Consider the following 27,136-nt stretch of genomic DNA (forward strand, 5'->3'; position numbering starts at 1 on the left):
TTTTCAACTTCTTCAAGTGTTAAATATCCCAATTATAAGTTTTAACAGTACCTCTTAAAGATTTAAATCCTCAAAGAATTAGATAATTTATTCATTGATTTCACAGTGAGCCCTTTCATGTTTGTGTTGTTTTAATGCCGATGTTAGGTCATGTTTAATTGAATTAAATCCCAACTACTTGTCACTGTTTTCTCTCAAGGGTTTTCGTTTCAGTTCTCATCTTCATTTGGACTCTAATGGGGGGGAAATCTAACTTCAGAGAATCGGCACGAAACCATTATCAGCATTCCAGAATCATAATTTGTCATCAAAATTGTGATGAGCACAGTAACTATTTTTTTAGAGGCCCTTCTCTGTTTTCTGAGACCAGTAACAGTTCTCAACTTTCTCTGTGGTTTAGTTTCACCTTTGATCTGTCATTACAGTGAATGGCGCTGGTCTGGCTATGGCCACGTGTGATATCATCGACCTCCATGGAGGGAAGCCGGCCAACTTCCTGGACCTAGGAGGAGGGGTGAAGGAGAAGCAGGTGTACGAGGCATTCAAACTGCTCACTGCTGACCCGAAGGTAGGAGCCCACTTTATCCAACACCACAGGGTGTGTGTGTGTGTGCTGTGGAGAGGAGTTGTACCACTTAAAGATAGAGATCAAAGCTGATTCATTATGCTACAGTAGCTAGTTCCATGTCAAACTATCAGTTGGTCTCAAAGAGCCAACACACTGTTCCAACCACCTGTTGAATTCCCTATTTAACTAACCCAGCTGTTCAACACTTTATCCTAGCGATTCTGTAAATATTTGTTGCTGCTACTTTGTGTGACTGTTTAACCAGGAGTCATGTTAAAGCTTCTCTTTAAGGCCTTGTCTGGTCGGTTAGGCACCAGTCCACCTCCTAACAAAGACACAACAGTTTAGTGGGTTTGGCACTGACAGCTATGTTTCTCCCAGAGATGGGGTATTAGAGATCTCCTAATTATAATGCCATGGTTTTATTGACAGTTTTGTAATGAATTACAGCCCCGCAGCCACAATAAAGCCAGCCTTTTAATGGCTTGTCCCTGCCGTCACAGTCTTCTCCCAATGCACAACGCAAACTCGTTACTGTACTTTCCTGGTGCAATTAAAGGTCCAGAACCTCAGAGGAGAGGATGTGGCAGCTTGGCTCTCTTTACGACAGTTGAATGCTAAATGTTCAGATTGCCAATAACTCAGCAGCGAACAGTTGGAGGCTGGTAACAATGCCGCAGTGCTAGTTTGTTGACACTCATCAGAGCACTAATTCCCTGTTTGCTTTCACTTCAAATTATGTCTATTTGACAATGGTTGTGTCTTCGTATGTGTCATAGAACAGTGTTGAATACTGGTTCCTTCTATCCACTGTTGAACAGGCCAGTTTACCACACATTTCTGATACATCAAAGATGAAGGACATTGAGAACGAAGGACATTGAGAACAAAGGACATAGAGGCATGATGTGGAATGTTCTATGCACAAATATGGCATGATACTCATTTCAATACACAAGTCACTCGAATGCCATTACTTTGCTTCACTTCAGTTTCATGTAGTCACTTTAATAGTTGACCAGAGTCATAATCAAATTTTGTAAAGAAAAGAGAGAAAAAGGAAACAGTAACACAACAGGAATATAATATGCAAGAATAAGCTGTTATTCCAGTACCAGATCAATGTGAAAGGTATTTGAGGTAGATATGTATATAAAGGCAGGGCTAAGTGACTCGGCATCAGGATATATTATAATAAAGAGTAAAGAACACCATAGCAGCAGCATATGATGAGTGCGTTTATGTATGCGTGTTGTGTTCATATGCATGTGCATGTCGCGTGTGTGCATATGTAGTGTATGTGAATATGTGTTGGTTTTGTTTGAGTGTCAGTGTAGTGTAGTGTAGTGTAGTGTAGTGTAGTGTGTGTGTGTGTGTGTGTGTGTGTGTGTGTACAGTCGTGGCCAAAAGTTTTGAGAATGACACAAATATACATTTCCACAAAGTTTGCTGCTTCAGTGTCTAGATATTTTTGTCAGATGTTACTATGGAATACTGAAGTATAATTACAAGCATTTCGTAAGTGTCAAAGGCTTTTATTAAGTTGATGCAAAGAGTCAATATTTGCGGTGTTGACCCTTGTTTTTAAAGACCTGCAATCCGCCCTGGCATGCTGTCAATTAACTTCTGGGCCACATCCTGACTGATGGCAGCCCATTCTCGCATAATCAATGCTTGGAGTTTGTCAGAATCTGTGGGTTTTTGTTTGTCCACCCGCATCTTGAGGATTGACCACAAGTTCTCAATGGAATTGAGGTCTGGGGAGTTTCCTGGCCATGGACAACAAAATATCGATGTTTTGTTCCCTGAGCCACTTAGTTGTCACTTTTGCCTTATGGCAAGGTGCTCCATCATGCTGGAAAATGCATTGTTCGTCACCAAACTGTTCCTGGATGGTTGGGAGAAGTTGCTCTCGGAGGATGTGTTGATACCATTTTTTATTTATTGCTATGTTCTTAGGCAACATTGTGAGTGAGCCCACTCCCTTGTCTGAGAAGCAACCCCACACATGAATGGTTTCAGGATGCTTTACTTTTGGCATGACACAGGACTGATGGTATGACACAGGACTGATGGTATGCTCCCCTTGTCTTCTCCGGACAAGCTTTTTTCCCGATGCCCAAACAATCGGAAAGGGGATTCATCAGAGAAAATGACTTTACCCCAGTCCTCAGCAGTCTAATCCCTGGACCTTTTTCAGAATATCAGTCTGTCCCTGATGTTTTTCCTGGAGAGAAGAGGCTTCTTTGTTGCCCTTCTTGACATCAGGCCATTCTCCAAAAATATTTTCCTCACTGTGCGTGCAGATGCACTCACACATGCCTGCTACCATTCCTGAGATAGCTCTGTACTGGTGGTTCCCCGATCCCGCAGCTGAATCAACTTTAGGAGACGGTCCTGGCGCTTGCTGGACTTTCTTGGGCACCCTGAAGCCTTCTTCAAAACAATTGAACCCCTCTCCTTGAAGTTCTTGATGATCCAATAAAAGGTTGATTTAGGTGCAATCTTACTGGCAGCAATATCCTTGCCTGTGAAGCCCTTTTTGTGCAAAGCAATGATGACGGCACATGTTTCCTTGCAGGTAACCATAGTTGGCGGAGGAAGAACAATGATTCCAAGCACCACCCTCCTTTTGAAGCTTTCAGTCTGTTATTCGAACTCAATCAGCATGACAGTGATCTCCAGCCTTGTCCTCGTCAACACTCACGCCTGTGTTAACGAGAGAATCACTGTCATGTCAGCTGGTCCTATTGTGGCAGGGATGAAATGCAGTGGAAATGTTTTTTGGCGATTCAGTTAATTTGCATGGCAAAGAGGGACTTTGCTCTCCCCTCTTTCTCCTGTAGTCCACGATCATCTCCTTGGTCTTACTGAGGTTGAGGGAGAAGCTATTGTCCTGGCACCACACTGCCAAGTCTCTGACCTACCTGTAGGCTGTATAATCGCTGTCAGTGATCAGGTTCACCACTGTCGTGTCATCTGCCAACTTGATGATGGTTTTGGAGTCATGCGTGGCGATGCAGTCATGGGTGAACAGGGAGTACAGGAGGGGACTAAGCACCCAACCCTGAGGGGCCCCCGTGTTGTTGCCTACCCTTGCCACCTAGGACCGCCCCGTCAGGAAGTCCAGGATCCAGTTACAGAGGGAGGTGTTCAGTCCCAGGGTCCCCAGTTTGGTGATGAGCTTGGAGGGGACTATGGTGTTGAACGCTGAGCTGTAGTCCCCTCTTGTTCAGGTGGGAGAGGGCAGTGTGGAGTGGAATAGAGATTGTGTCATCTGTGGATCTGTTGGGGCGGTATGCGAATTGGAGTGGTTGATGTGAGCCATGTCATCATCTATATCAGAGATAAGCCTATATCAGTTTCTTTTTTTTTAGTCGGAGACTGAGGGCACGAATCACACACACACACACACACACACACACACACACACGTACCAGAGATGAATTTTAACAAGGTGCTAGTGAAACTCTGCCACTGACGATGTATTGTCCCAGTCAAATGTCCACAGTGTATATATTATTTCTTGCCCTGCATAAAATCATCAAGGTGTCCTGAAAACAGAATAAAATAAGAGAGAAAGTAGAGGTTTAAGTGTTTCTCAGTCCTCTGAGGCAGTGTGATCAAATTCATACATTATGATGTCAAACGAGGTCATAATAGAGATGAATTTGTGGGGGAAACCGAGCCAGCTTTTAAAGACCGCATTAGACTTCAGTTATTCCTGCATAGGAAGTAGTCTTCTCTTTATCCTGGCTTCAATTCGAAGCCCAAACCCTAGAGTAAAGGCAGTAGCTACCGGTTCCTCCTCCAGCAGTGTAGAGGCGAGACAGACACAGGCCCTCCCTTATGGGGGAGAGATGAGAGCGGATTGACATTAAACCTCCGTGTACCGCCATTTGCATTTCATACAGGGATTTGGAGACTCATCAGATCTGTGGAGGGAATGTTAATTATTAGATTCTTGGCATGATGAAAATCCTCATTTACATTTTTCTTTTAATATATTCCTTACACTAAAGATGTTCTGTGTCTCGGTTTCATTTAGGCCTAGGCTGTGAACAACTTGAGCCAGAGTAAGAATCAATAGCTGGAAATGCCAAAGATACACACTTGTTAAATGTTGAAATGTGTCCAACTGAATTGAAAGCGTTTCAAGGGTTTGTCATGACAAATACTTAACATTCATGCTTACAATTGAATTTCTTATGTTTTATTTGCTTTGGCATGGAACATGTTGACTCGTTTCAACCTTATGAAATGTTAATCCGTGTTTGAAGACAAGTCAGCAGTGGAATGTTTATTTTGCCATATTCAATACTCAACTCAAAAGCCTTGTGCTTCACCCCCCAACAGTTTCCACCTTGAGGTTTGGTGTAATGTGAGATGCCTAACAGTGACATAAAACTCTAGCTGTATACTCATTTTCACTAGTGCAGCAGTATTATACATTTACTGCAGCCAACTACAGTTTGTATCCAGGGAAGCTGATATTCTGCATAAGTTAGTATATTCTACCCTCGTTAGCACAGCCTTGTTTTAGCTGCTAGGTTCTTCATAGCCACTAGCAATTAATATGATTATGCATAGTATAGCTGGTGTCAATTGATATGTTGTGGCTATCAATGACTATCAAAAAGGTAACATTTAAACACCATCAGCAAGGAGGATCATTTAGAAATAAATACCAGGTAAAATGAAGCATAACCTGGCTCGTTCTCTTATCTGGGAGATGGCAAACACTGGATAGCGTGTCCGTCCACTGCTCTCTCGCTCCCTCACTCTCTGCTCTCTTTTCTCTCTCTGTCAGCTCTCTTTCCGCTTTGATCTCTTCAGCTCGTTCTATTCCAACTCGAAGATTCGGTTGGGAGTGTACAGCTTCAGCTAGAAGGGACAGGTCCTGGGATTGGATATGATTTAAATCTTGTTTGTTTTTTTTCATGTTTTTTTCTCAGTTGGAGTATAGCATTGATTAGGTCAATTAGAAAGAGGGACCATATAGAATAGGGAATATGCCGAAAATGTACAGGATGAGGGAAGAGGTTAGAGAAAAAGAAGGATGAAGAGAATGAAAAGAAAAATGAAGACATTGAACGTAATATCCAAAGTAAGTGTTGGTGTGTATAGTATGTGGGCAAAGCCTATTCATTTCATTGGACATGCAGTCTCTTCTGTTCAATGGTGTTTCAATTCTGTCCTCTGGCGCCTTACGTCCCTGCTAGAATAACTAGCCCCACTCTTTCACAGGCATATAAAGAACTGCTTACTTTGACAGAATAGTTGTAGTATTGAGTCCCCCCGCCCCCCCACATTACCTGTAGGCAGTGACCAAATTTCCTCTTTATTACACTCCCTCCTGCTCAGTCCTGATAGGAAATAGCAGATGAATGTTTTGTCCTGCGCACTGTATTTCCTAGGTGCTGGTGAATTATGTCCCCTATAAGACGGTGCTGTGCTCCTAGGCTGTGTGTGACGGCAGGGAGTGACTGGGTAATTGTCACCTGTGGGTGTTTTCACAGCTTTGTGTGTGTGTGTGTGTGCCAGTTACAAGATGTAAAGGGAACGGACACAGCTAGGTTCTCTGATCCACCTTGAATGTATTGGTGCATTAGCATTTAGCCCGTTCAGTTGACCAGCTCCAAGGCAGAGAGGGAAGGAAAGAGATGGTGTGTCAAATCTTATTTTTCACATACTTCGTAAAGAACGGGTGTACACTAACATTGAAATGCTTACTTAGGAGCCCTTCCCAACCATGCAGAGAGAAAAATAGAAAAATAATAGAGAGAATATTTGACTAGGTCACCAACCTTGGGTGTTAATCACATTGTTGATTAGGCATGCTGAAGGTGTGTACTCGCTCATATTCACCCTTGGCCTACCTACTGGGTTGTGTGCGTTTCTATGTGTGCACAAACGTGTGTGTGTGTTGTATCTGCTCTGAAGGTGTGTACTCACTCAGATCATCCAGCTTCACTTGTGCCTCCCCTCCAGCCCAAGCATTTGTTAGTGTTTGTGATGCACTTTGTGCGTGGGTGTTTGTATACGAAGGTGTTCACTCACTCAGACCTTTGTGTTCCTTGCGGCAGTGTGTGTGTGTGGTAGGTGTGTGTGTGTGCTTCTCTCAATGTGTTAGTTTCTGCTCTGCTTCACCTGTTTCATTTCAGTTATTATTTGTGAGCTGGACAGTCAATAAACTGTATAAATATAGCGCCATTAGCATTTTTACAGTTTCAATTTGGTTTTAGTCATTTTTAGTCCCACATTTTTGGGGGGGCACCACTGATCTAAACAGTAAGGTATTTTTCTTCAACATAGACACGTTCTGGCTGTAGCCTGCTGAGCGTGTCTACTGTACACGGTCACCTAACCCCTTTGCTGGCTAGTTGTGCCATCTTTGGCATGGTGTACCTCATGGAGAAGAGGTCCTGGCCCGTTTCCCGTCACATTTCCACTCCAAATCGCCCCATTACATCAAGAGTATTCTTGAAAGGTATTGTTGTCCACCTACTGCAGATATACCCAGTGTATGGCAGCTCTCTCCTCCCCCAGCCTTTGATCTGCTAAATCCTGTTAAGGCAGCGTTGTGAGGGGCTCTGAGGAGCAGGCCCAACCACTCCACTCTGGATCAGCCACTCACTCTCTGGTCCTCTCTGTGCATATGGAGATGTCTTGGGCCCGCGTCGAATGTCAGAGCGCCTGCTTGGACATGGTGTGAGGCTTTCGGGGGCCTAGGAGACGGGGCTCATTGTTGGCCCTCTTTAAGAGCCCTACTCTGCAACGTGAGGCCACAGTTCTAGAGGCTCAGGGAATGACTCCTATTCATGTCCTTGGATCTGTTTCATCTACACCTCTCAGACAGGCTAAGGCAATCATGCACCGTAAAAATACAGACTAACACACACATGCCTAGCCCTCCAGGGACTTGCACAATCAGCCATCATTGAGTTGGCTGTGACGTCGGAGATCTGGGTTTGCTGTGGAAAAATGGTCTGTCGGCCTGCAGGCTAGGCCTCCGGGAACAGCCAGTCCCCTGTGTCGTAAAGACAAGCAATGATAAGCCAGAGAGAAAGCCCAGAAACAGGCTCCCACTCCATAATGGAGTTCATTCCCTCTGCGTAGAGCATTAAGCCTGGCATTACAGACAGCAGGCTATAGGGAGCCATCACCTGAGACCAGTGCTGTGGGACCAGTAAACATTGGACTGGGGCGATAAGGAGGGAACATTGGAATGACGAGCAGGTCATGCCATCAAGAGCACCTTTTGCTAATAGTGGTTATGGCTCTCTGCGTATGTGTAGTGAGATCTGAATGGTGAGATTGCTTTTCTATGGTGGCGCAGAGCACATATTGACATTGATATTTGAATCGAGTGGTGCTGGTGAGTAGAGTAGGGGGCATTATTTCAGTAATGTATAGCTAGATCTAACCATTGGTTTGAAGGGATACTTAGGGATTTTGTAATCTTCCCCAGAGTCATCGTTGATCGTTGACTCGTTGATACCATTTGTAAGTCTGCATCCAGAACTAAGGAAATTAGTGGTATTTTGAAAGATACTGCTAACTATTGTTCGGGTAATGACTGGAAGTCTATGGTATCTACTAGCGTCCTAGTAGTGAAATAGTCTTCCAGACATTGTACTAACACAAGTTAGCAACTTTCTTCGAACTGAACTACATGTTTCAAGCAGACCACGAAGGCAACCTGCCTAAATGGCTATAGACCCGTAGCACTCACGTTCATAGCCATGAAGTGCTTTGAAAGGCTGGTAATGGCTCACATCATTATCCCAGAAACCCTATACCCAGTCCAATTTGCATACCGCCCAAACAGATCAACAGATGATGCAATCTCTATTGCACTCCACACTGCCCTTTCCCACCTGGACAAAAGGAACACGTATGTGAGAATGCTATTCATTGACTACAGCTCAGCGTTCAACACCATAGTACCCTCAAAGCTCATCACTAAGCTAAGGATCCTAGGACTTAACACCTCCCTCTGCAACTGGATCCTGGACTTCCTGACGGGCCACCCCCAGGTAATGAAGGTAGGTAGCAACACATCTGCCACGCTGATCCTCAACACTGGAGCCTTTCAGGGGTGCGTGCACAGTCCCCTCCTGTACTACCTGTTCACCCACGACTGCATGGCCAGACATGACTCCAGCACCATCATTAAGTTTGCAGACGATACAACCTGATCACCAACAACGACGAGACAGCCTATAAGGAGGTCAGAGACCTGGCCGTGTGGTGCCAGAATAACAACCTATCCCTCAACGTAACCAAGACTAAGGAGATGATTGTGGACAATAGGAAAAGGAGGACCGAGCACTCCCCCATTCTCATCAACGGAGCTGTAGTAGAGCAGGTTGAGAGCTTCAAGTTCCTTGGTGTCCCATCACCAGCAAATTAGAATGGTCCAAACACACCAAGACAGTTGTGAAGAGGGCACGACAAAGCCTATTCCCCCTCAGGAAACTAAAAAACATTTGGCATGGGTCCTCATATCGTCAAAAGGTTCTACAGCTGCACCGCCGAGAGCATTGGTTGCGTCACTGCCTGGTACTGCAATTGCTCGGCCTCCGACCGCAAGGCACTACATTAGGCAGTGCGTACGGCCCAGTACATCACTGGGGCTAGGCCGCCTTCCATCCAGTACCTCTACACCAGGCGGTGTCAGAGGAAGGCCCTAGAAATTGTCAAAGACTGTTCTCTCTACTACCGCATGGCAAGCGGTACCGGAGTGCCAAGTCAAGGACAAAAAGGCTTCTCAACAGTTTTTACCCCCAAGCCATAAGACTCCTAATCAAATAGCTTCCCGGGACGATTTGCATTGTGTGCCCCTCCCAACTCTTCTTTTACGCTGCTGCTACTCTCTGTTTATCATATATGCATAGTCACTTTAACTATACATTCATGTACATACTACCTCATTTGGCCCGACCAACCAGTGCTCCACATTGCATTGTGTCCTGCCACCCACCACCTGCCACCACCTGCCAACCCCTCTTTTACGCTACTCTTTTTACTGTTTTTATTCCCTTACTTACCTATTGTTCACCTTATACCTTTAATGTGCTGTTGGTTAGAACCTGTCTGTAAGCATTTCACTAAGGTCTGTTGTATTCGGCACGTGACAAATAAACTTGGATTTGATTTGGTTACAATTAAATGATTAGAACCATAGAACCAACTTTGATTTGATTTGGTTACAATTAAATGATTAGAACCAGCACTGTGAGTTATCGGGGTCTCTTAATAGATCTCTAAGCGTAACGTAAATGCTAATATCTCAGTGGAAACTCAGGAAATGCTAACAGCCTCAGTATAACGGCTGTTCATGGACTAGCAGCAAACCCCGTCAGACCTCGGCATGATGCTATACTGTAGCTGACGATTTGCTATATTGTAGTTCTTCCACCTCACTGCTTATAAGATCATAGCTGAATGTAGGCTGTTTCTACTTGGTTTCAGGTCCTTTGCTCACAGAGTACTGGGACTGGGCCAGGCATTGACGTACAGAATGGGATGTAAATGGTAGGAGGAGAAGTCGAGGCTCTGGAGCTCTTGTCTAAAGCCTCTGAGTTGTGATGTGTGGCTACGGAGCTGCAGTTCAAAGAAACAATATGACGCTACAGGCGAACTGGATGCGCAGTGTGATGTTTGAACTCAATGTCAAAACGTTGGAGTTTTCCTCTTTTTCACACTCTGAAAACCAATCCTCCATACACTGAAGATATCTGGACTTTGGGAAATTGGAAACACTTCAGTTTTGCCAGTTCACTTTGTTACATTAGTCTAATTGGTTGGAGTAGAGTGCGTTGTTTTTATGAGTTGTAGCCTACTCCAGGCAAGAAGCTCCAGTCAAGAAGCAAGAAGTTGTTTTACTTCGATTTTCATTTTAGCGAACAATGTTTTTTTGTTTTCTTTGTTTGAACGAACCCATGGCAATACTGAGCTGAATTGCATAATTAACCAACTGTGAATGACAGGCGGGTTTATTAACACTAAGTGAATATTACTTCTCTTGACACATTGTTTTTTATCCTTGAGGATGTTTAGAGAGAAATGCCTCAGTAGTACATGATAATGATACCTCCTAATTTCAGGACCAAATGTACTGCTTGTCGCTGTTTGGATCATTAGTTGCTGTGTCATAACCTGCAGATTGGAATAACAGTTGGCTTTTTTTTGTTAATGTAGCATTGCAATGTTCTTATTTTAGTTGTTGGGATGCTACTGGTGAAATGACACACTCCGATAATTGTGTATTGCCTTCATTTGTTTGTCCTAATTGTCTCTGTTTACCTCAGTCAGTGATCTCATTATGTGAGCCCTCTAACCTTCCAGCTGCCGGCTGTAATTGTGTTGCTTATCGAAATAAATCAAATGTAACTCAGACTGGCTGCCAAACTAAATACCATTATCTCTTAGATCTATGTTCCACTTAGGCACTTTCATATGGATTAGCCTAGGTATCCTGATGCGGTTCTCTGGTGTAATTGTGAAGAAACCAAAATACAATTTCTTCACAAGAGTTATAAATAACTGCTTTGGAATGTCCTTTACACACACACACACACACACACACACACACACACACACACACACAGCGTGTTTGCTTGTTATCCCACAGTACCTAGTACTTTGGATGAATGTTAAAAACAAGAAGTTAGGCTAAATTGCAATAAGATCTCAATCTCCTCTAAATTGCACCTGCGGTCGATATGTGAATGGCCCTGAGAAGAAGCACTCCCTCCCTCAGAGTGCCATTCAGCTGGGATGATCGCCTTTCATCTGGCCTGGCATGTTTTACCCATCTCATCACTTCTGCTTTAAAGAGGTCCTATCGATGTCTGGAAAACTTCACTCACTTAATAATGAGCTTCTTTACACTCCTGTTCTCTCTTACTGTTTACCAGCTCCTCAGTCACTTCTTGCCCCTACACACACACACACACACACACCTAGTCAGACATACACACCAGTGGAGGCTCCTCAGAGAAGGAAGGGGAGGACCATCTTAAACATTAAAAAAAGGTCCTTTTTAGATAAAACTATACTAAATATATTCACGTCACCAAATTATTTATTTAAACACTGTTTTGCAATGAAGATCTACAGTAGTCTCAACAGCACTCTCTGGGATAGCACCATGGTGTAGCCGGAAGACCGGTAGCTTCCGTCCTCCACTGGCTACATTAACTTCAATTCAAAACCTAGAAGGATCATGGTTCTCACCCCCTTCCACAGACTTGCACAGTAAGTCAACAAAGTGTCAGAAAATGAATGTAGTACTGATAGCATAAGCTACAGCTAGCTAGCACTGCAGTGCATAAAATGTGGAGAGTAGTTGACTCCGAGAGAGAAAGAATAGTTGAACAGTTTTTAACAAATAATTTATTCCAAAATTAAGCAGAAGCAACAAGAGGGAGAGCTAGCTGCTTTTTTTCCATTTTTTTTTCACTTTCACTGACTTAGCCAGCAAATGCAGCAAGCTAGTTTAGCCTACTCAAACAACCGTCTCAAACAGAAAGGGATGCTATGTTAGCTAGTATGGCCATCACACACTGGAACTCTTCCAAGTCAAAGTAAGCGTTTGGTTTTATAAAGGGATTGCCACCGGGGCCCGCCATTGTAGCTGCTAAACTGCTTGCTGCTGACTACACTACTGGGTGAGTTTAGGGTGTTTACTAGCGCGTTAGTTCTAGTAGTTATGTTGACTATGGCGTTAGCTAATATGGTGACAACAATGTAGGCTGTGTGTAGCAGTTAGCGTTTATGATATAAAGGTTTGGCTTGGAAAACATTTTTTTTTTTGCCTGATCATAGAGCAGCTGTTGTGTTGTGCAATGAAGTCCACAAGCAAAGGGAAAAGGTGAGAGGAGGAGAGCGCGTAGATGCCAGAAGGAATTATACAACGAGCAAAGTGATCGTGCTGATTTGTATGTGGCTGCTATGAAAGTGATCTGTGTTTGCAGATGATCAGGGGTGTACTCATTCCGCTAAATCTGTTGAAAAACGATTCTTAAACAGAAGAAAACGGAACGAAATCCTCCATGAAGGGGGAGGAATCCTCCATGGAGCAAATGATGTGTGTGATTAATCTGATCTCCAGTTGATGAGCCTGATATGAGCTCCATGGTCTGGCAACCACCATAGCGCTGTAGGACATATTTTATATGCAAGACACCTGTCAATAGCATGTCTAATGGATATGTATGTCTTGGTATATATTGTTAATGTATTAACACCATCCCTTTCCGCCCCATGTTGACTAGACCATTCCTCCCCCTTCTCCCACGGCCCTGTCTGATTCAACAGTCTCCTGTCTGCCATTCCTCATCTGAGATAAATCAATATGTGATCTGGGATTGGACCTGGGCTAATTTGAGCCCTTCTCTCACTCTTAATGCTGCAGGAAGCGTTTTGTCATTTCAAAGGTAGGCCCCAGATGGTGCAAGGTTGTAGCGTTAGAAAGGCCTTCAAATGCCATAGGGGCACATAGTCTATGATTTAGTGACCTTCTAGAAGTCAAGCAGTGCTCCTTTAATAGGAAAAGGCTGGACGGCTCCATTTTTCTCATGTTCTACAGCACCTCCTACCACATGATAGTATTAAAGATTGAGAACCGTTCTCAGTCACTGACTGTGTTTGTTAGTCAGCAACAGGAGGTAGATTTTTTTTCTCCCTCTTTCGCATGTTTGGAGAAATGGAACACAATAGTTAATTTTCACTTATGAGGCACACTGTCTGAGGACCCAGTCTCACTCCACAGGGAAATGTACCCAGAGCACTCTGACAACTCAGTTCCACCCCCCCACTGATCATTAATATGGCATGAGAACCGTGGCCCTGTTTCTTCCTGACATCCTCATGGTTACATATTACAGTAACCCAGGGCGACGCCCCTCATTATGACCCTGGCGTGGCGTGTCCAGCAACGAGCTGCCTCCCTCTCGCTACACCGCTCAATTTAACAGATGATGCTTCCCTCCATCCCGGACAGGCGTCTATCTCTCCATCTGTCTGTCCGAGGCGTGAGCGAGCGTCACAGGGGTGTCCCGCGTGTTCCGAAAAATTGAGCTGATGGTGTAGCTGAGGCCACACTAATTTCACACATCTTGGCTTTGATGTAAGCCTACATGCACGCTGCTGTAGGCTCATCTGAGGCCAGGCCACCCAAACACTGAGACAGATGATAGGATCAGGCCTGCTTTATGAGCCGTGCTCTACAGTGCAGTGCAGCAGCACGTCCTCTTGTCCTCTGTCACTGGCTGACGCTGTATGTAAACATGGAGCAGTCTAAAGATGCTGATGCCAAAGCGGTCAGGGATAACGTCATGTTGATAGGTCATTTTTTTAATTGCTGTGGGAAAGATGATTTAAAGCAGTTTTAAATGTTACACTAATCATTATAACAGACTTAATTCTGGCTCTAAAGCCTAGAGAAATGACAGTGGTTGTCGATGAGGAGCAATTGGTGTATGCTGTGTGTCATTAGCCTTGATATGACTCATCCCAAGTCACACAATACACAAGAGACGAATGTCGACTCCAGTAATTAAATGATCAGGCTTCCCTTTATTTGAGCGATGGAGGGGAACACGGATGCTAATTTACCCGACAGTCAAGGCTACAGCAGGAGATTCATTTAGTGTGTGCGTGTAGTGCTATACTTGTGAGGACCAGAAGTCCACACAAGAATAGTACACCAAGGACAATTCAGATAACTGGGGACATTTTGCTGGTCCTCACTTATACAAAGCCTGTTCTTAGGTGTAAGGGTTAGATTAATGGCTAAAATCAGGGTTGGGTTAGGGAAAATAGGATTTTGAATGGGAATCAATTGTTGGTCCCCGAAAAAGTCCTCAACTATACTTTGGTAACACCCCTCTGTGTGTGTGTGTGTGTAAGTCTGTGCGTTTCTCTGTTATTAGCAGTTGATATTCTCAGTAGCCTGTGTATTCAAATAAAAAAATCACATTTTATTGGTCACATGTTATTGCGAGTGTAGCGAAATGCTTCTAGATCTGACAGTGCAGCAGTAGCTAACAGGTAATATCTAACAATTCCACAACAAAACCTAATACACACAATCTAGTAAAGGAATGACATGAGAATATATAAGTATAAAATATATGGATGAGCAGTGACAGAGCAGCTAAGATGCAATAGATAGTAAAGAATAGATATTGAAGGATATAGTATACATTATATACAGATGAGATGAGTCATGTGAGATATGTAAACATTCTTAAAGAGGCATTATTAAAGTGACTAGTGTTCTATTTATTCAAGTCTTATTAAAATGCCCAATGATATCCAGTCTGTAGGCAGCCGCCTCTCCGTGCTAGTGGTGGCTGTTTAACAGTCTGATGGCCTTGAGATAGACGTTGTTTTTCAATCTCTCTGTCCCAGCTTTGATGCACCTGTACTGACCTCGCCTTCTGGATGGAAGCGGGGTGAACAGGCAGTGGCTCGGGTGTTTATTGTCCTTGATTATCTTTTTTGCCTTCCTGTGACAACGGGTGTTGTAGGTGTCCTGGAGGTAGTTTGCCCCCGGTGATGTGTTGTGCAGACCGCACCACCCTCTGGTGAGCCTTGTGGGCGGTGCAGTTGCCGTACCAGGCGGTGATACAGCCCGACAAGATGCTCTCAATTGTGCACCTGTAAAAGTTAGTGATGGTTTTCGGTGACAAGCCACATTTTTTCAGCCCGCTGAGGTTGAAGAGGCGCTGTTGCGACCGCTTCACCACACTGTCTGTGTGGGTGGACCATTTCAGTTTGTCGGTGATGTGCACACCGGAGAAATAAACTTTCCACCTTCTCCACTCCTGTCCTGTTGATGTGGATAGGGGTGTGCTCCCTTTGCTGTTTCCTGAGGTCCACGATCATCTCTTTTGCTAACATTGGGTGAAATGTTATTTTCCTTGCACGACACTCCGAGGGCCCTCGCCTCCTCCCTGTCGTGGGTGAACAGGGAGTACAGGAGTGGGCTGAGAACGCACCCTTGTGAAGCCCCAGTGTTAAGGATCAGTGGAATGGGGATGTTGTTTCCTACCTTCACCACCTGGGGTCGGCCCATCAGGAAGTCCAGGACCCAGTTGTACGGGGGGGGGGGGGGTCAAGACACAGGGTCTCAAGCTTAATAATGAGTTTGGATGGTACTATGGTGTTAAATGCTGAGCTGTAATCGATGAACAGCATTCTTACATAGGTATTCCTCTTGTCCAGATGGGATAGGACGGTGTGATAGCGATTGCATTGTCTGTGGACCTATTGGGGCAGTAAGCAAATTGAAGTGGTTCTAGGGTGACAGGTAGGGTGGAGGTGATATTATCCTTGACTCTTCTCTCAAAGCACTTCATGATAACAGAAGTGACTGCTACGGGGCGATAGTCATTTAGTTCAGTTACCTTCGCCTTCTTGGGAACAGGAACAATGGTGGCCATCTTAAAGCATGTGGAGACAGCAGACTGGGATAGAGATTGATTGAATATGCTCTGAGGACGCAGCTAGGGATGGCATCTGAGCCGGCAGCCTTGTGAGGGTTAACACGTTTAAATGTTTTACTCACGTCGGCCACGGAGAAGGAGAGCCCACAGTCTTTGGTAGCGGGCCGCGTCGGTGGCACTGTATTGTCCTCAAAGCGGGCAAAGAAGTTGTTTAATTTGTCTGGGAGCAAGACGTCGGTGTCCGTGACGAGGCTGGTTTTCTTTTTGTAATCCGGGATTGTCTGTAGACCCTGCCACATACATCTCGTGTTTGAGCCATTGAGTTGCGATTCTACTTTGTCTCTATACTGACACTTTGCTTGTTTGATTGCCTTACGGAGGGAATAACTACACTGTTTGTATTCAGACAGATTTCCATTCACCTTGCCATAATTTAATTTTGGCCCACTCCTCCATACAGACCTTCTCCAGATCCTACAGGTTTCGGGGCTGTCGCTGGGCAATACGGACTTTCAGCTCCCTCCAAAGATATTCTATTGGGTTCAAGTCTGGAGACTGGCTAGGCCACTCCAGGACCTTGAGATGCTTCTTACGGAGCCACTCCTTAGTTGCCCTGGCTGTGTTTCGGGTCGTTGTCATGCTGGAAGACCCAGCCACGACCCATCTTCAATGCTCTTACTGAAGGAAGGAGGTTGTTGGCCAAGATCTTGCGATACCTGGCCCCATCCATCCTCCCCTCAATACGGTGCAGTCGTCCAGTTCCCTTTGCATAAAAGCATCCCCAAAGAATGATGTTTCCACCTCCATGCTTCACGGTTGGAATGGTGTTCTTGGGGTTGTACTCATCCTTCTTCTCCCTCCAAACACAGCGAGTGGAGTTTAGACCAAAAAGCTCTATTTTTGTCTCATCAGACCACATGACCTTCTCCCATTCCTTCTCTGGATCATCCAGATGGTCATTGGCAAACTTCAGATGGGCCTGGACATGCGCTGGCTTGAGCAGGGGGACCTTGCATGCCGTGCAGGATTTTAATCCATGATAGCGTAGTGTGTTACTAATGGTTTCCTTTGAGACTGTGGTCCCAGCTCTCTTCAGGTCATTGACCAGGTCATGCCGTGTAGTTCTGGGCTGATCCATCACCTTCCTCATGATCATTGATGCCCCACAAGGTGAGATCTTGTATGGAGCCCCAGACCGAGGGTGATTGACCGTCATCTTGAACTTCTTCCATTTTCTAATAATTGCGCCAACAGTTGTTGCCTTCTCACCAAGCTGCTTGCCTATTGTCCTGTAGCCCATCCCAGCCTTGTGCAGGTCTACAATTGTATCCCTGATGTCCTTACACAGCTCTCTGGTCTTGGCCATTGTGGAGAGGTTGGAGTCTGTTTGATTGAGTGTGTGAACAGGTGTCTTTTATACGGGTAACGAGTTCAAACAGGTGCAGTTAATACAGGTAATGAGTGGAAAACAGGAAGGCTTCTTAAAGAAAAACTAACAGGTCTGTGAGAGCCGGAATTCTTACTGGTTGGTAGGTGATCAAATACTTATGTCATGCAATAAAATGCAAATGAATTACTTAAAAATCATACAATGTGATTTTCTGGATTTTTGTTTTAGATTTCGTCTCTCACAGTTGAAGTGTACCTATGATAAACATTACAGACCTCTACATGCTTTGTAAGTAGGAAAACCTGCCAAATCGGCAGTGTATCAAATACTTGTTCTCCTCACTGTAAGTAAGCATTTCACGGCAAGGTCTACCTGTCTTCACGGCAAGGTCTACCGGTCTATCTGTTGTATTCGGCGCATGTGACAAATAAAATATGATTTGATTTGACAAGCTGCTGCTGTTTGTTGATGTAATTTAGACTCCCCTCTGTCATTAACCCTGAGATCTGTGACAGGCGGATTCCTCAGCCTCTCCAGCTCTTCCAGCATGGACCCCTGTTTTTGAGCATGAGGAGCAGCACTCTGTGTGCAGAAGGCCATGCCATAATGAATTTGATGAAATGTAGCCAATGTAATGAGAAAGACGTGCCCATCCCTGGCTCCTCTGTCACATCAGGTTTGTCCACTCTGTGGGAATGGAGGAGAGAAGGTCACTTGCAGTGCCTTGAGAAAGTATTCATACCCCTTGACTTAATTCACATTTTGTTGTGTTACAGCCTGAATTCAAAATAGATTAAATCGATTTTTATTTTATTTTCAACCATCTTCACACACTACCCCATAATGACAAAGTGAAAACATGTTTTTATAATTTTTTGCAAATTTATTGAAAATTAAATACAGAAATATCTCATTTACATAATTATTCACACCCTAAGTCAATACTTGCCACATTTTCAAGTAAATTTAAGTCAACTGCAATTCAGCCACTCAGGAACATTCACTGTCTTGGTAAGCAACTCGGGTGTAGATTTTGCCATGTGTTCATCTCCCAGTGTCTAGTGGAAAGCAGACTGAGACAGATTTTGCTTGTGCTTAGCTCCATTCTGTTTATTTTTTATCCTGAAATACTCCTCAGTCCTTAACAATTACAAGCAGACACATAACATGATGCACAGCCACCACTATGATTGAAAATATGGAGAGTGGCACTCAGTAATTGGATTTACCCCAAACATAACACTTTGTATTCAGGACAAAAAGTGCATTGCTTTTCCAAATTGTTTTCATTATTACTTTAGTGCCTTTTTGCAAACAGGATGCATGTTTTTGGATATTTTAATTATTTTCACTCTTTCATTTATGTTAGTATTGTGGAGTAACTACATCCTCACTTTTCCCCTATTGCAGCCATTCAACTCTGTAACTTGGCCTCATGGTGAAATCCCTGAGTGGTTTCCTTTCTCTCCGGCAACTGAGTTAGGAAGGACACCTGTATCTTTGTAGTGACTGAGTGTATTGATACACCATCCAAAGTGTAATTATAAACTTCACCATGCTCAAAGGGATATTCAATACATTTTTATTGTATTTATTATTGTTGGGAAATTCCACTTATTATGGTTATGGTGTATTGTGTGTAGGCAAGTGCCCCAAAAAAATCTTAATTTAACAAATGTTTAATTCTGGCTGTAACACAACAAAATGTGGACGGGTGTGAATACTTTCTGAAGGCACTGTAGATGGAGCTCTGGAAAACAACATCTGGGATCACTGTTGGATATCAGCGATGTCTGTCTCTTTGTGATCTGCTTTCTGCAATTCCAGGAAACTAAAATAAATATCAACTTTATTAAGACCTGATAACCAACTGAAAGGATATGTGTCATAAGAAATATCCTGTTTATTTGGGTTGTCTTGTACTCATATACCCCTATCAGTTTCACCTGTATCCCAGCCCCTCACTCCCTCTCCCCTGGTATGGTTTGCTATGCTACTGTAAGCCTCACTGGCAGCAGTTCAAACATATTATTGTCACTGTAATTGGCTGTTCCAGGCTTGATTTGATATGTGCCTCTTGTCTGATCCGTACACCTCTTTACCGCACTAATGGAAAGATGAGTCCCACGTGAAATGTTTCTCTCATCAGATCGCTGTTGAAATCGTACATCTCACGTTACCCTTGTCAGGAGCGCTGCTTTATCGCAGTCTGAGCATGTGTGGTAGAGGGAGGATTGCATTAAATATAGAAAGAAGTAACAAGGGTGAATTTAGCCAAAGTGCTTGTGAAACTTGAAAATGATATATGAACCTTAGATTTATCATAATAATGACTATTACCACACATTATCAGTAGTCACCTTGTTGAAATTCGTGTAGAGGTTTGTGTCTGAGAGGAACATAGGCATCAACTGTTTCACTGTGCTACTATTCCTACAGTCACAGCACTGCTACCAGTCCTAACACTTACACTGCTAGTTTTAATTTCCTCCCCCAGGTGCAAACTGACTGATGTTGCCGGACTAGCTGATACAGTTGTCTCCTTTAGCTTGATCCCCACAGCTGTGGTCAAGCTGACATGGCTGTGTCTTTCCAGCTGCAGGTGGCTGAAACGGTGTGCTACATGTACACTCATATCCTCCTATCTCCTGGAGCATCTGCCGTTGTCAGAGCAGGTAGAGATGGACAGCAGATGGCTGGGCTCTACCATCCTTTACAATGCTGCTCTCTTTTATCCATATAGAACAATATGCAGCACAGGAGCTTCAACTAGGCCAACAAAACCACTGATTTAAAGAGTCATACTACATACACCCTCTATATGTCCTGTTGTGACCACTAGATTTAGGACTTGACTAGTTTGATTGAACCTACACTCTGCAGTATATAATATATAGGGTATACTTTTTAGCACTAATGTATAATTCACTTGTTAATATTGCTTTAAGGAGATTTGTTTGATTTAACAAGATGTATTTGTTTCCCCCTTTTACCGTGCCTCCATCACGCTTTTGGGATTTTTCAACATAGCCAGCCCTCCACCCCTGTGAATGAAGCATATTTCAGAGGCAGTGTTTGGCTCACTTCCCTCCAGCACTCCAGTCCTAACTGTATCCGTTTGTAGAGCCTTTTCACATTTCCTATTTCTCAGGCCTGCTGTCGTGGCCCTGTCTGCCAGGCAGCAGGAATGAGGGAACGAGACAGTGGGAAAGCGAGACGGAGAGCGGGAGCTTCTCCATTTAAAGCCCAACAGTGATTACACTGTCCATCAGCCGCCAGGACGACCTGCATCAGCCACAGGATTGATGTTTGACAGAATAATTAGGAAACTGTCTCTGGTTAAAATCACTGGAGCTCATCTTTGGGTAAAAGGACTTCCATTTGCTAACTCCCCCCACTTGTCCCCGCTTCGTTCCCCAGCCCTGTCCTAGCCATCCACAGAGTGCTCTGGGAGGGAGAAAGTTGAGTGGTACAGTGTGGTGGGTTGGTGTTTCTGCTAGTGAAACTGGAAAGGCAAATAGAAGGGAATGGGGGGAGAAGTGAGTCAGAGTGGAGCAGTCATTGCCACTGGCAGCAGCTCAGTAGAAGTAGGAATGGGAGGGAGCTGAAGCAATTGGGGAGGGAGGTTGGGGTGATGGAGGTAAGAAAAATAAAAGACGGCCAGTAGCACTATTAGCTGTGATTGGCTGGTCTCAGTAGTGGGAGAATACTCTTAGGATTTTGTTAGAGCGTTGTGAATTGAGAAGAGGCCACTACACTACCCTGATTCTCCCCTGGCTTGTCTGGTATGGCTGATGATGAGCTCTTCATTAGGCTGGCCCCTAATGGACTGACCCATTAGGTCAAAAGGCAGTGTCTGTTCCACCTGCCTGATACTCTACATCCCCTGACTGCTCCTGTACTGACCAACAGACGGGGAACCAGGCTCCAGATGAGGCCCTCCTCTCTCTCCTCTGGGCTTTACCCGGGGAAGGTTGTTGCCCTTACCTGCCAGAGAACCAGGCTCCAGCTGAGCCTCTATCTCATTGACTGAGGGCCGCCCCCATCCCTCCCCCGGGATTTTGTCAACTCCTCTGATCCCTCTAATACCTAAGCAACCCCTTAATGGCTAATTGATATGCTGCAGAGTTCCACAGAGCAGCTTCAAAGCCTGCAGGTCTTAATGTCAGCCCAGGGAAGTACTGGTCATCTCACTGAAAGACTGCATGCAGGGTGCCTTAGAAACAATCCCCCTCATCTTAATAATTCCAACCTGGTCTTTGTTCAGGTTTTGATGACACGTGCAGGCAGAGACATGGAAAACATCATACAAGGGCTCCCATTGACACAGAGAGGGCTGGGGAAAAAAGCACTAACACCCTCAATCAGTGTATGTATCCGTGTCTGGCTTTTTGGAAATTAAATCCTGATTGCATCCATCTGTTTCGCCCTAGTTTCTGGTTTTCTGTCAGTTTAGTGTCCCGCTCCCCAGACTCGCCAGGACTGGGCGGGTGGAGGAGGGAGAGGCTTTGCAATATGTGTATTCTATCAGTTTCTAAATGACTAATTGAGCCAGAGTTGAGTCATAGTGAAAAGTAGTCATCGCCTTTTCAATAACTGCAGTGATTCAGTCATTCACTCAGATGAATAACAAATTAGTGTGTCTTTAAAAACGTTCTCTATTTTTGGATTGCGGAGGGTGAAAGCACTATATAAAAAAATAACCCCCCATCTATCAGGATTAACGCTCTCCCAGGTTATTTCATCCCCACTAAATTGCCTCTCTCACTAAACAGCATCAGAGAAGGGAATTACTCAGTTCCTCCTGGGACTCTCTCTGCTGTCTCATTGTTGCTCTAAAGAGTACAAATGCCTTCCCTAGGGTGCTTATGGGTCACTTCTGCCCTTTTAGTGCTGTTAAGGTATTTCAGGATCACATTGCATTGTGAGGAAATTGCACTGTTGTGTTTGCCAGTTTTACACTCCTACAGACAATCTCACAATACCAGGATTCAGGCATTGTCAACGAGTGTGTGTGGTATTGTTAATGAGTGTGTGTGGTATTGTTAATGAGTGTGTGTGGTATTGTCAACGAGTGTGTGTGGTATTGTCAACGAGTGTGTGTGGTATTGTCAACGAGTGTGTGTGCTTATTTGGTGGTTGCATTCTTTCAAAGACATGAGCCCATGGCTATGTTTACGCAAAATCTAAATAATGTAGCTAATCCAGTCGTTAACTCCTGAAATACGTGTTACTGTCAGGTGTAAATGATGGGATTCATCTGTGTGGGTGCAAGGCTGAATATGAATAGTCTGTTGGTTATGTTGGTAATTTATCCAGACTTGTTTGTCCACTCACTGATTTGACTGTCTCTGGCTCCTAGGCGTGCCCGCCTGGCTGTCTGCTTCAGTGCTGTGCGTCAAAAAGCCCAGTTGTTTACCCATTAGCAAATGCACTTCACTGAAGAAGAGCGGTGTGTCTATGCAAACAGGGTGACAAAAAGAAGTTGGAGATGATTTGCCTTGCAAAACCACCCAGCTGCCCTTTAGATGGCTCATTGGCTCCCATGATCAGGTGCAATCTGAACTGGAATCATTTGGATAATTGACCTTCTGTGTGAATACATTAGAATAAATTAATTTTGATTGGCCATGTAGCATTATGAAGAAAGTAGGAATGTTAGGCTTTTATATTCAGCGCTGGTTTGTTGTTCTAGGTCTCGGAGGTGATTATGTATGCAATTCCCTGCTATTATGCATTCCTTCAATTTAAAAAAAGTAATTCTCGCTCAGAGTAGAGCAGGGCACCGCTGTGCTGGCTAAACTCTGCAATGATTGAAAGGCGAAATATCTAAGGATGGTGTATAGTAATCACTGCTCATGTTTTAGAATGTCAGTCCCTGTGTCTGAGAGAGAGACACGCAGCGGTGGCCAAGTTAGGTTGCTGTGGTAGTAGGTGGCCAATGGTGTGGTTTTATGTTGCTGTTTTAAAGCCATTTCCTATTTGCAATTGTACACATTTTGCCATGGAGCTGACAGAAAATATACTCCATTATCTTTACTAGATACTTTATTTCTGTTGTTGTATATATCTGTTATTTAAGTTTACACTGAAAACGTTTATCATCCCAAAAAGTATATAGAGTGAGCTCCAAAAGTATTGAGACATTGATGCATTTTTTGTTGTTCTTTGCTCCAGCAATGAAATTATACAATAAAGTGCACACTGTCAGCTTTAATTAGAGGGTATTGTCATCCATATTGGGTGAACTGTTAATAAATTACAGATATTATTTTGTACATAGTTGAAATGTATACCTCTTTTCCCCTGTTTATCACAATTTCAGGCTGAGAAGCCCTGCTGCTGTAGTGAAGTGGTATCATATTGTCACTCTCCCAGATTGGATTTTCAAACAACAAAAAGTTATACGCTTTTTGTACAAAACATTAGGAAAAAGGTGAAAGCTATGATTCCTTATTGATGTCACCTGTTAAATACACTTCAATCAGTGTAGATGAAGGGGAGAAGACTGGTGAAAGAAGGATTTGTAAGCCTTGAGACATGGATTGTGTATGTGTGCCATTCAGAGGGTGAATGGTCAAGACAAAATATTTAAGTGCCTTTGAACAGGGTATGGTAGTAGTTTCGTGCCGCACCGGCTTGAGTTTGTCAAGAATTGCAACGCTTCTACGTTTTTCACGCTCAACAATTTCAAATGTGTATCAAGAAGCGTCCACCACCCAAAGAACATCCAGCCAACTTCAAACAACTGTGGGAAGCATTGGAGTCAACATGGGCCAGCATCCATGTGGAACACTTTCAACAATTTGTAGAGACCATGACCCAACAAATTGAGGCTGTTCTGAAGGAAAAAGGGGGCTCAACTCAATATTAGGAAGGTGTTCCTAAGGTTTTGTACACATTGTGTATGTATTAAATAGGTCAAAAGGGAAGTATTTAGTCCCATATTCCTAGCACACAATGACTACATCATGCTTGTGACTGTACACATTTATAGGATGCGTTTGTTTGTTTTGGTTGTGTTTCAGATTATTTTGTGCCCAATAAAAATCTACGGTTAATGTAGTGTCATTTCGGATGCTACCATGATTACGGATAATCCTGAATGAATCATGAATAATAATGAGTGGGAAAATCATGATGACCTCCCCTCTTATTGTAATGGTGAGAGGTTAGCATGTCTTGCGGGTATAGTATTGGTGCGTCTAACTTTTCTTACATCATTATTCACAATTAATTCAGGACTATCCATAATCATCATGGTAGCAAACATATTTAGCATGAATTTCTTTTGAGCACATAATAATCTGAAACACAACCAAAACAAACAGCAAATTTATCAAACACATTTGTAGCTTGATGTAGTCTTTGCCTGCTAAGAATATGGGACCAAATACTTCACGTTTTGCTACTTTAATACACATGTAAGTGAATTTGTCCCAATACTTTTGGTCCCCTAAAATGGGCGGACTGTGTACAAAAAGTGCTGTAATTTCTAAACGTTTCACCCGATATGGATGAAAACTTTAACCTCATTGTCATTGGTTCATTTCAAATCCAAAACAACAATTTTCACTGTCCCAATACTTCTGGAGCTGTGTGTGCATTTTGGCAAATTTATAGAAAATGAAATGCAGAAATATCTAATTCACATAAGTATTCACACCCATGACTCAATGCTTTTAAAAGCATCTTTGGCAGCGTTTTACAGCTGTGAGTCTTTCTGGATAAGTCTCCGATCTTTCCACACCTGGATTGGCAGCGTTTTACAGCTGTGAGTCTTTCTGGATAAGTCTCCGATCTTTCCACACCTGGATTGGCAGCGTTTTACAGCTGTGAGTCTTTCTGGATAAGTCTCCGATCTTTCCACACCTGGATTGGCAGCGTTTTACAGCTGTGAGTCTTTCTGGATAAGTCTCCGATCTTTCCACACCTGGATTGGCAGCGTTTTACAGCTGTGAGTCTTTCTGGATAAGTCTCCGATCTTTCCACACCTGGATTGGCAGCGTTTTACAGCTGTGAGTCTTTCTGGATAAGTCTCCGATCTTTCCACACCTGGATTGGCAGCGTTTTACAGCTGTGAGTCTTTCTGGATAAGTCTCCGATCTTTCCACACCTGGATTGGCAGCGTTTTACAGCTGTGAGTCTTTCTGGATAAGTCTCCGATCTTTCCACACCTGGATTGGCAGCGTTTTACAGCTGTGAGTCTTTCTGGATAAGTCTCTGATCTTTCCACACCTGGATTGCGCAACATTTTCCCATTATTCTTTTCAACATTCTTCAAGCTCTGTGACATTGGTTGTTCGTCATTGCTAGACCATTTTCAGGTCTTAACATAGATTTTCAAATAGATTTCAACTGTAACGTGTCCACTGAGGAATATTCAGTCTTCTTGGTAAGCAACTCCATTGTAGATTTGTCCTTGTGTGTTAGGTTATTGCCCTGTTGAAATGTTGAAATGAATTAATCTCTTATTGTATGCTATTCATTGTCTGCTTTTTTTTAACACATCTACCAATAGGTTTTTCTTGTTTGTGAGGAATTGGAAAGCCTCCCTGGTCTTTGTGGTTGAATCTGTGTTTGAAATTCACTGCTCGACTGAGGGACCTTACAGATAATTGTATGTGTGGGGTACAGTGATGAAGTAGTCATTCAAAAATCATGTTAAACACTGTTATTGCAGACTGAGTGAGTCCATGCAACTTATGACGTGACTTGTTCATCAAGTATTTACTCCTGAACTTATTTAGGCTGGCCATAACAAAGGGGTTGATTACTTATTGACTCAAGACATTTCAGCTTTTCATTTTTTTTATTAATTTGTAAAAATGTTGGAAAACATCATTCCACTTTGACGTTAATGGGCTATTGTGTGTAGGCCAGTGACAGGATGTGACCGGATGTAACACCCGTCACTGCTAAATGTATACAGGGGAACACTGAAGGGCTGTGTTTGTGTGGCTGTCTGTTTTTTCCCTTTCCAGTCTAATCTAGACATTGCTGACTTCCATCATACAGTAGTGCTTTGAATGGAGGAATACTGTGTTTATGTCTGCACACGTGGCCCTGCATATCTCTGTTGTTCCCTTGTCATCCCTCAATGATCGACAGCCATTAACCCTTGGTGAAGGGGTTGAGAAATGTTTGTCTGCCTGTCAGCGGTGAGATGCCGCCCTCTCGGGATGAATAATAGGCCTGTTTTACAGTGTCCGCATTTCTCAAATCTAATGCATAGCGTCATGGCAGCTCTGTGTGTGTGTGTGTGTGTGTGTGTGAGAGAGAACATGCACAAGATCCCGAGGTGAGCAGCAGGAAATGAGTTCTACATCCCTGGCTGACAACGTCCCCTGCCAGTACTGGTCTCTGTGCTCCCTTCTCTCGCTCCTGTGCCGTCTGCCTGCTGCCAGTCTCCCTCTCTCATTGTCTTGTCTTTCATGTCACCCCCCTGTTGCCCACTCTTGTCCTCCTGTCTGCCCCTATTTCTGTGAACATTTGACCTCAAGTGTTGTCCCACTTAATCTCTCTCACTACTCTTCTCAAATTTGGCTAATATTAGCCCTTCTGCACTCTCACTTTAGAGTGCTTGCGTTCTTCTTCAGGACATATTGACAGTAGATATATTTCCCATGAAACTATTCTAGTGTCAAATGTCTAACCCTCCAGCCTGGATAACTGATGCTAATTTGGGCTTTGGGTCTAGAGCCATTTGGTGTTCAC

General features: G+C 43.7%; 1 protein-coding gene across 1 annotated transcript in view; it reads left to right on the forward strand.

The window, feature by feature from the left end:
* LOC139413405 (succinate--CoA ligase [GDP-forming] subunit beta, mitochondrial-like) overlaps positions 1–27,136 on the forward strand; it is a 131,073-nt gene that overhangs the window by 81,018 nt on the left and 22,919 nt on the right. The window contains exon 9 of the mRNA XM_071160741.1: positions 426–568. Within this exon, the coding sequence (XP_071016842.1) occupies positions 426–568 (143 nt within the window). The remainder of the gene's footprint in view (positions 1–425; positions 569–27,136) is intronic.

The sequence above is a fragment of the Oncorhynchus clarkii genome, chromosome 7 (genome assembly GCF_045791955.1).
Source record: "Oncorhynchus clarkii lewisi isolate Uvic-CL-2024 chromosome 7, UVic_Ocla_1.0, whole genome shotgun sequence".
NCBI classification, from domain to species: domain Eukaryota; kingdom Metazoa; phylum Chordata; class Actinopteri; order Salmoniformes; family Salmonidae; genus Oncorhynchus; species Oncorhynchus clarkii.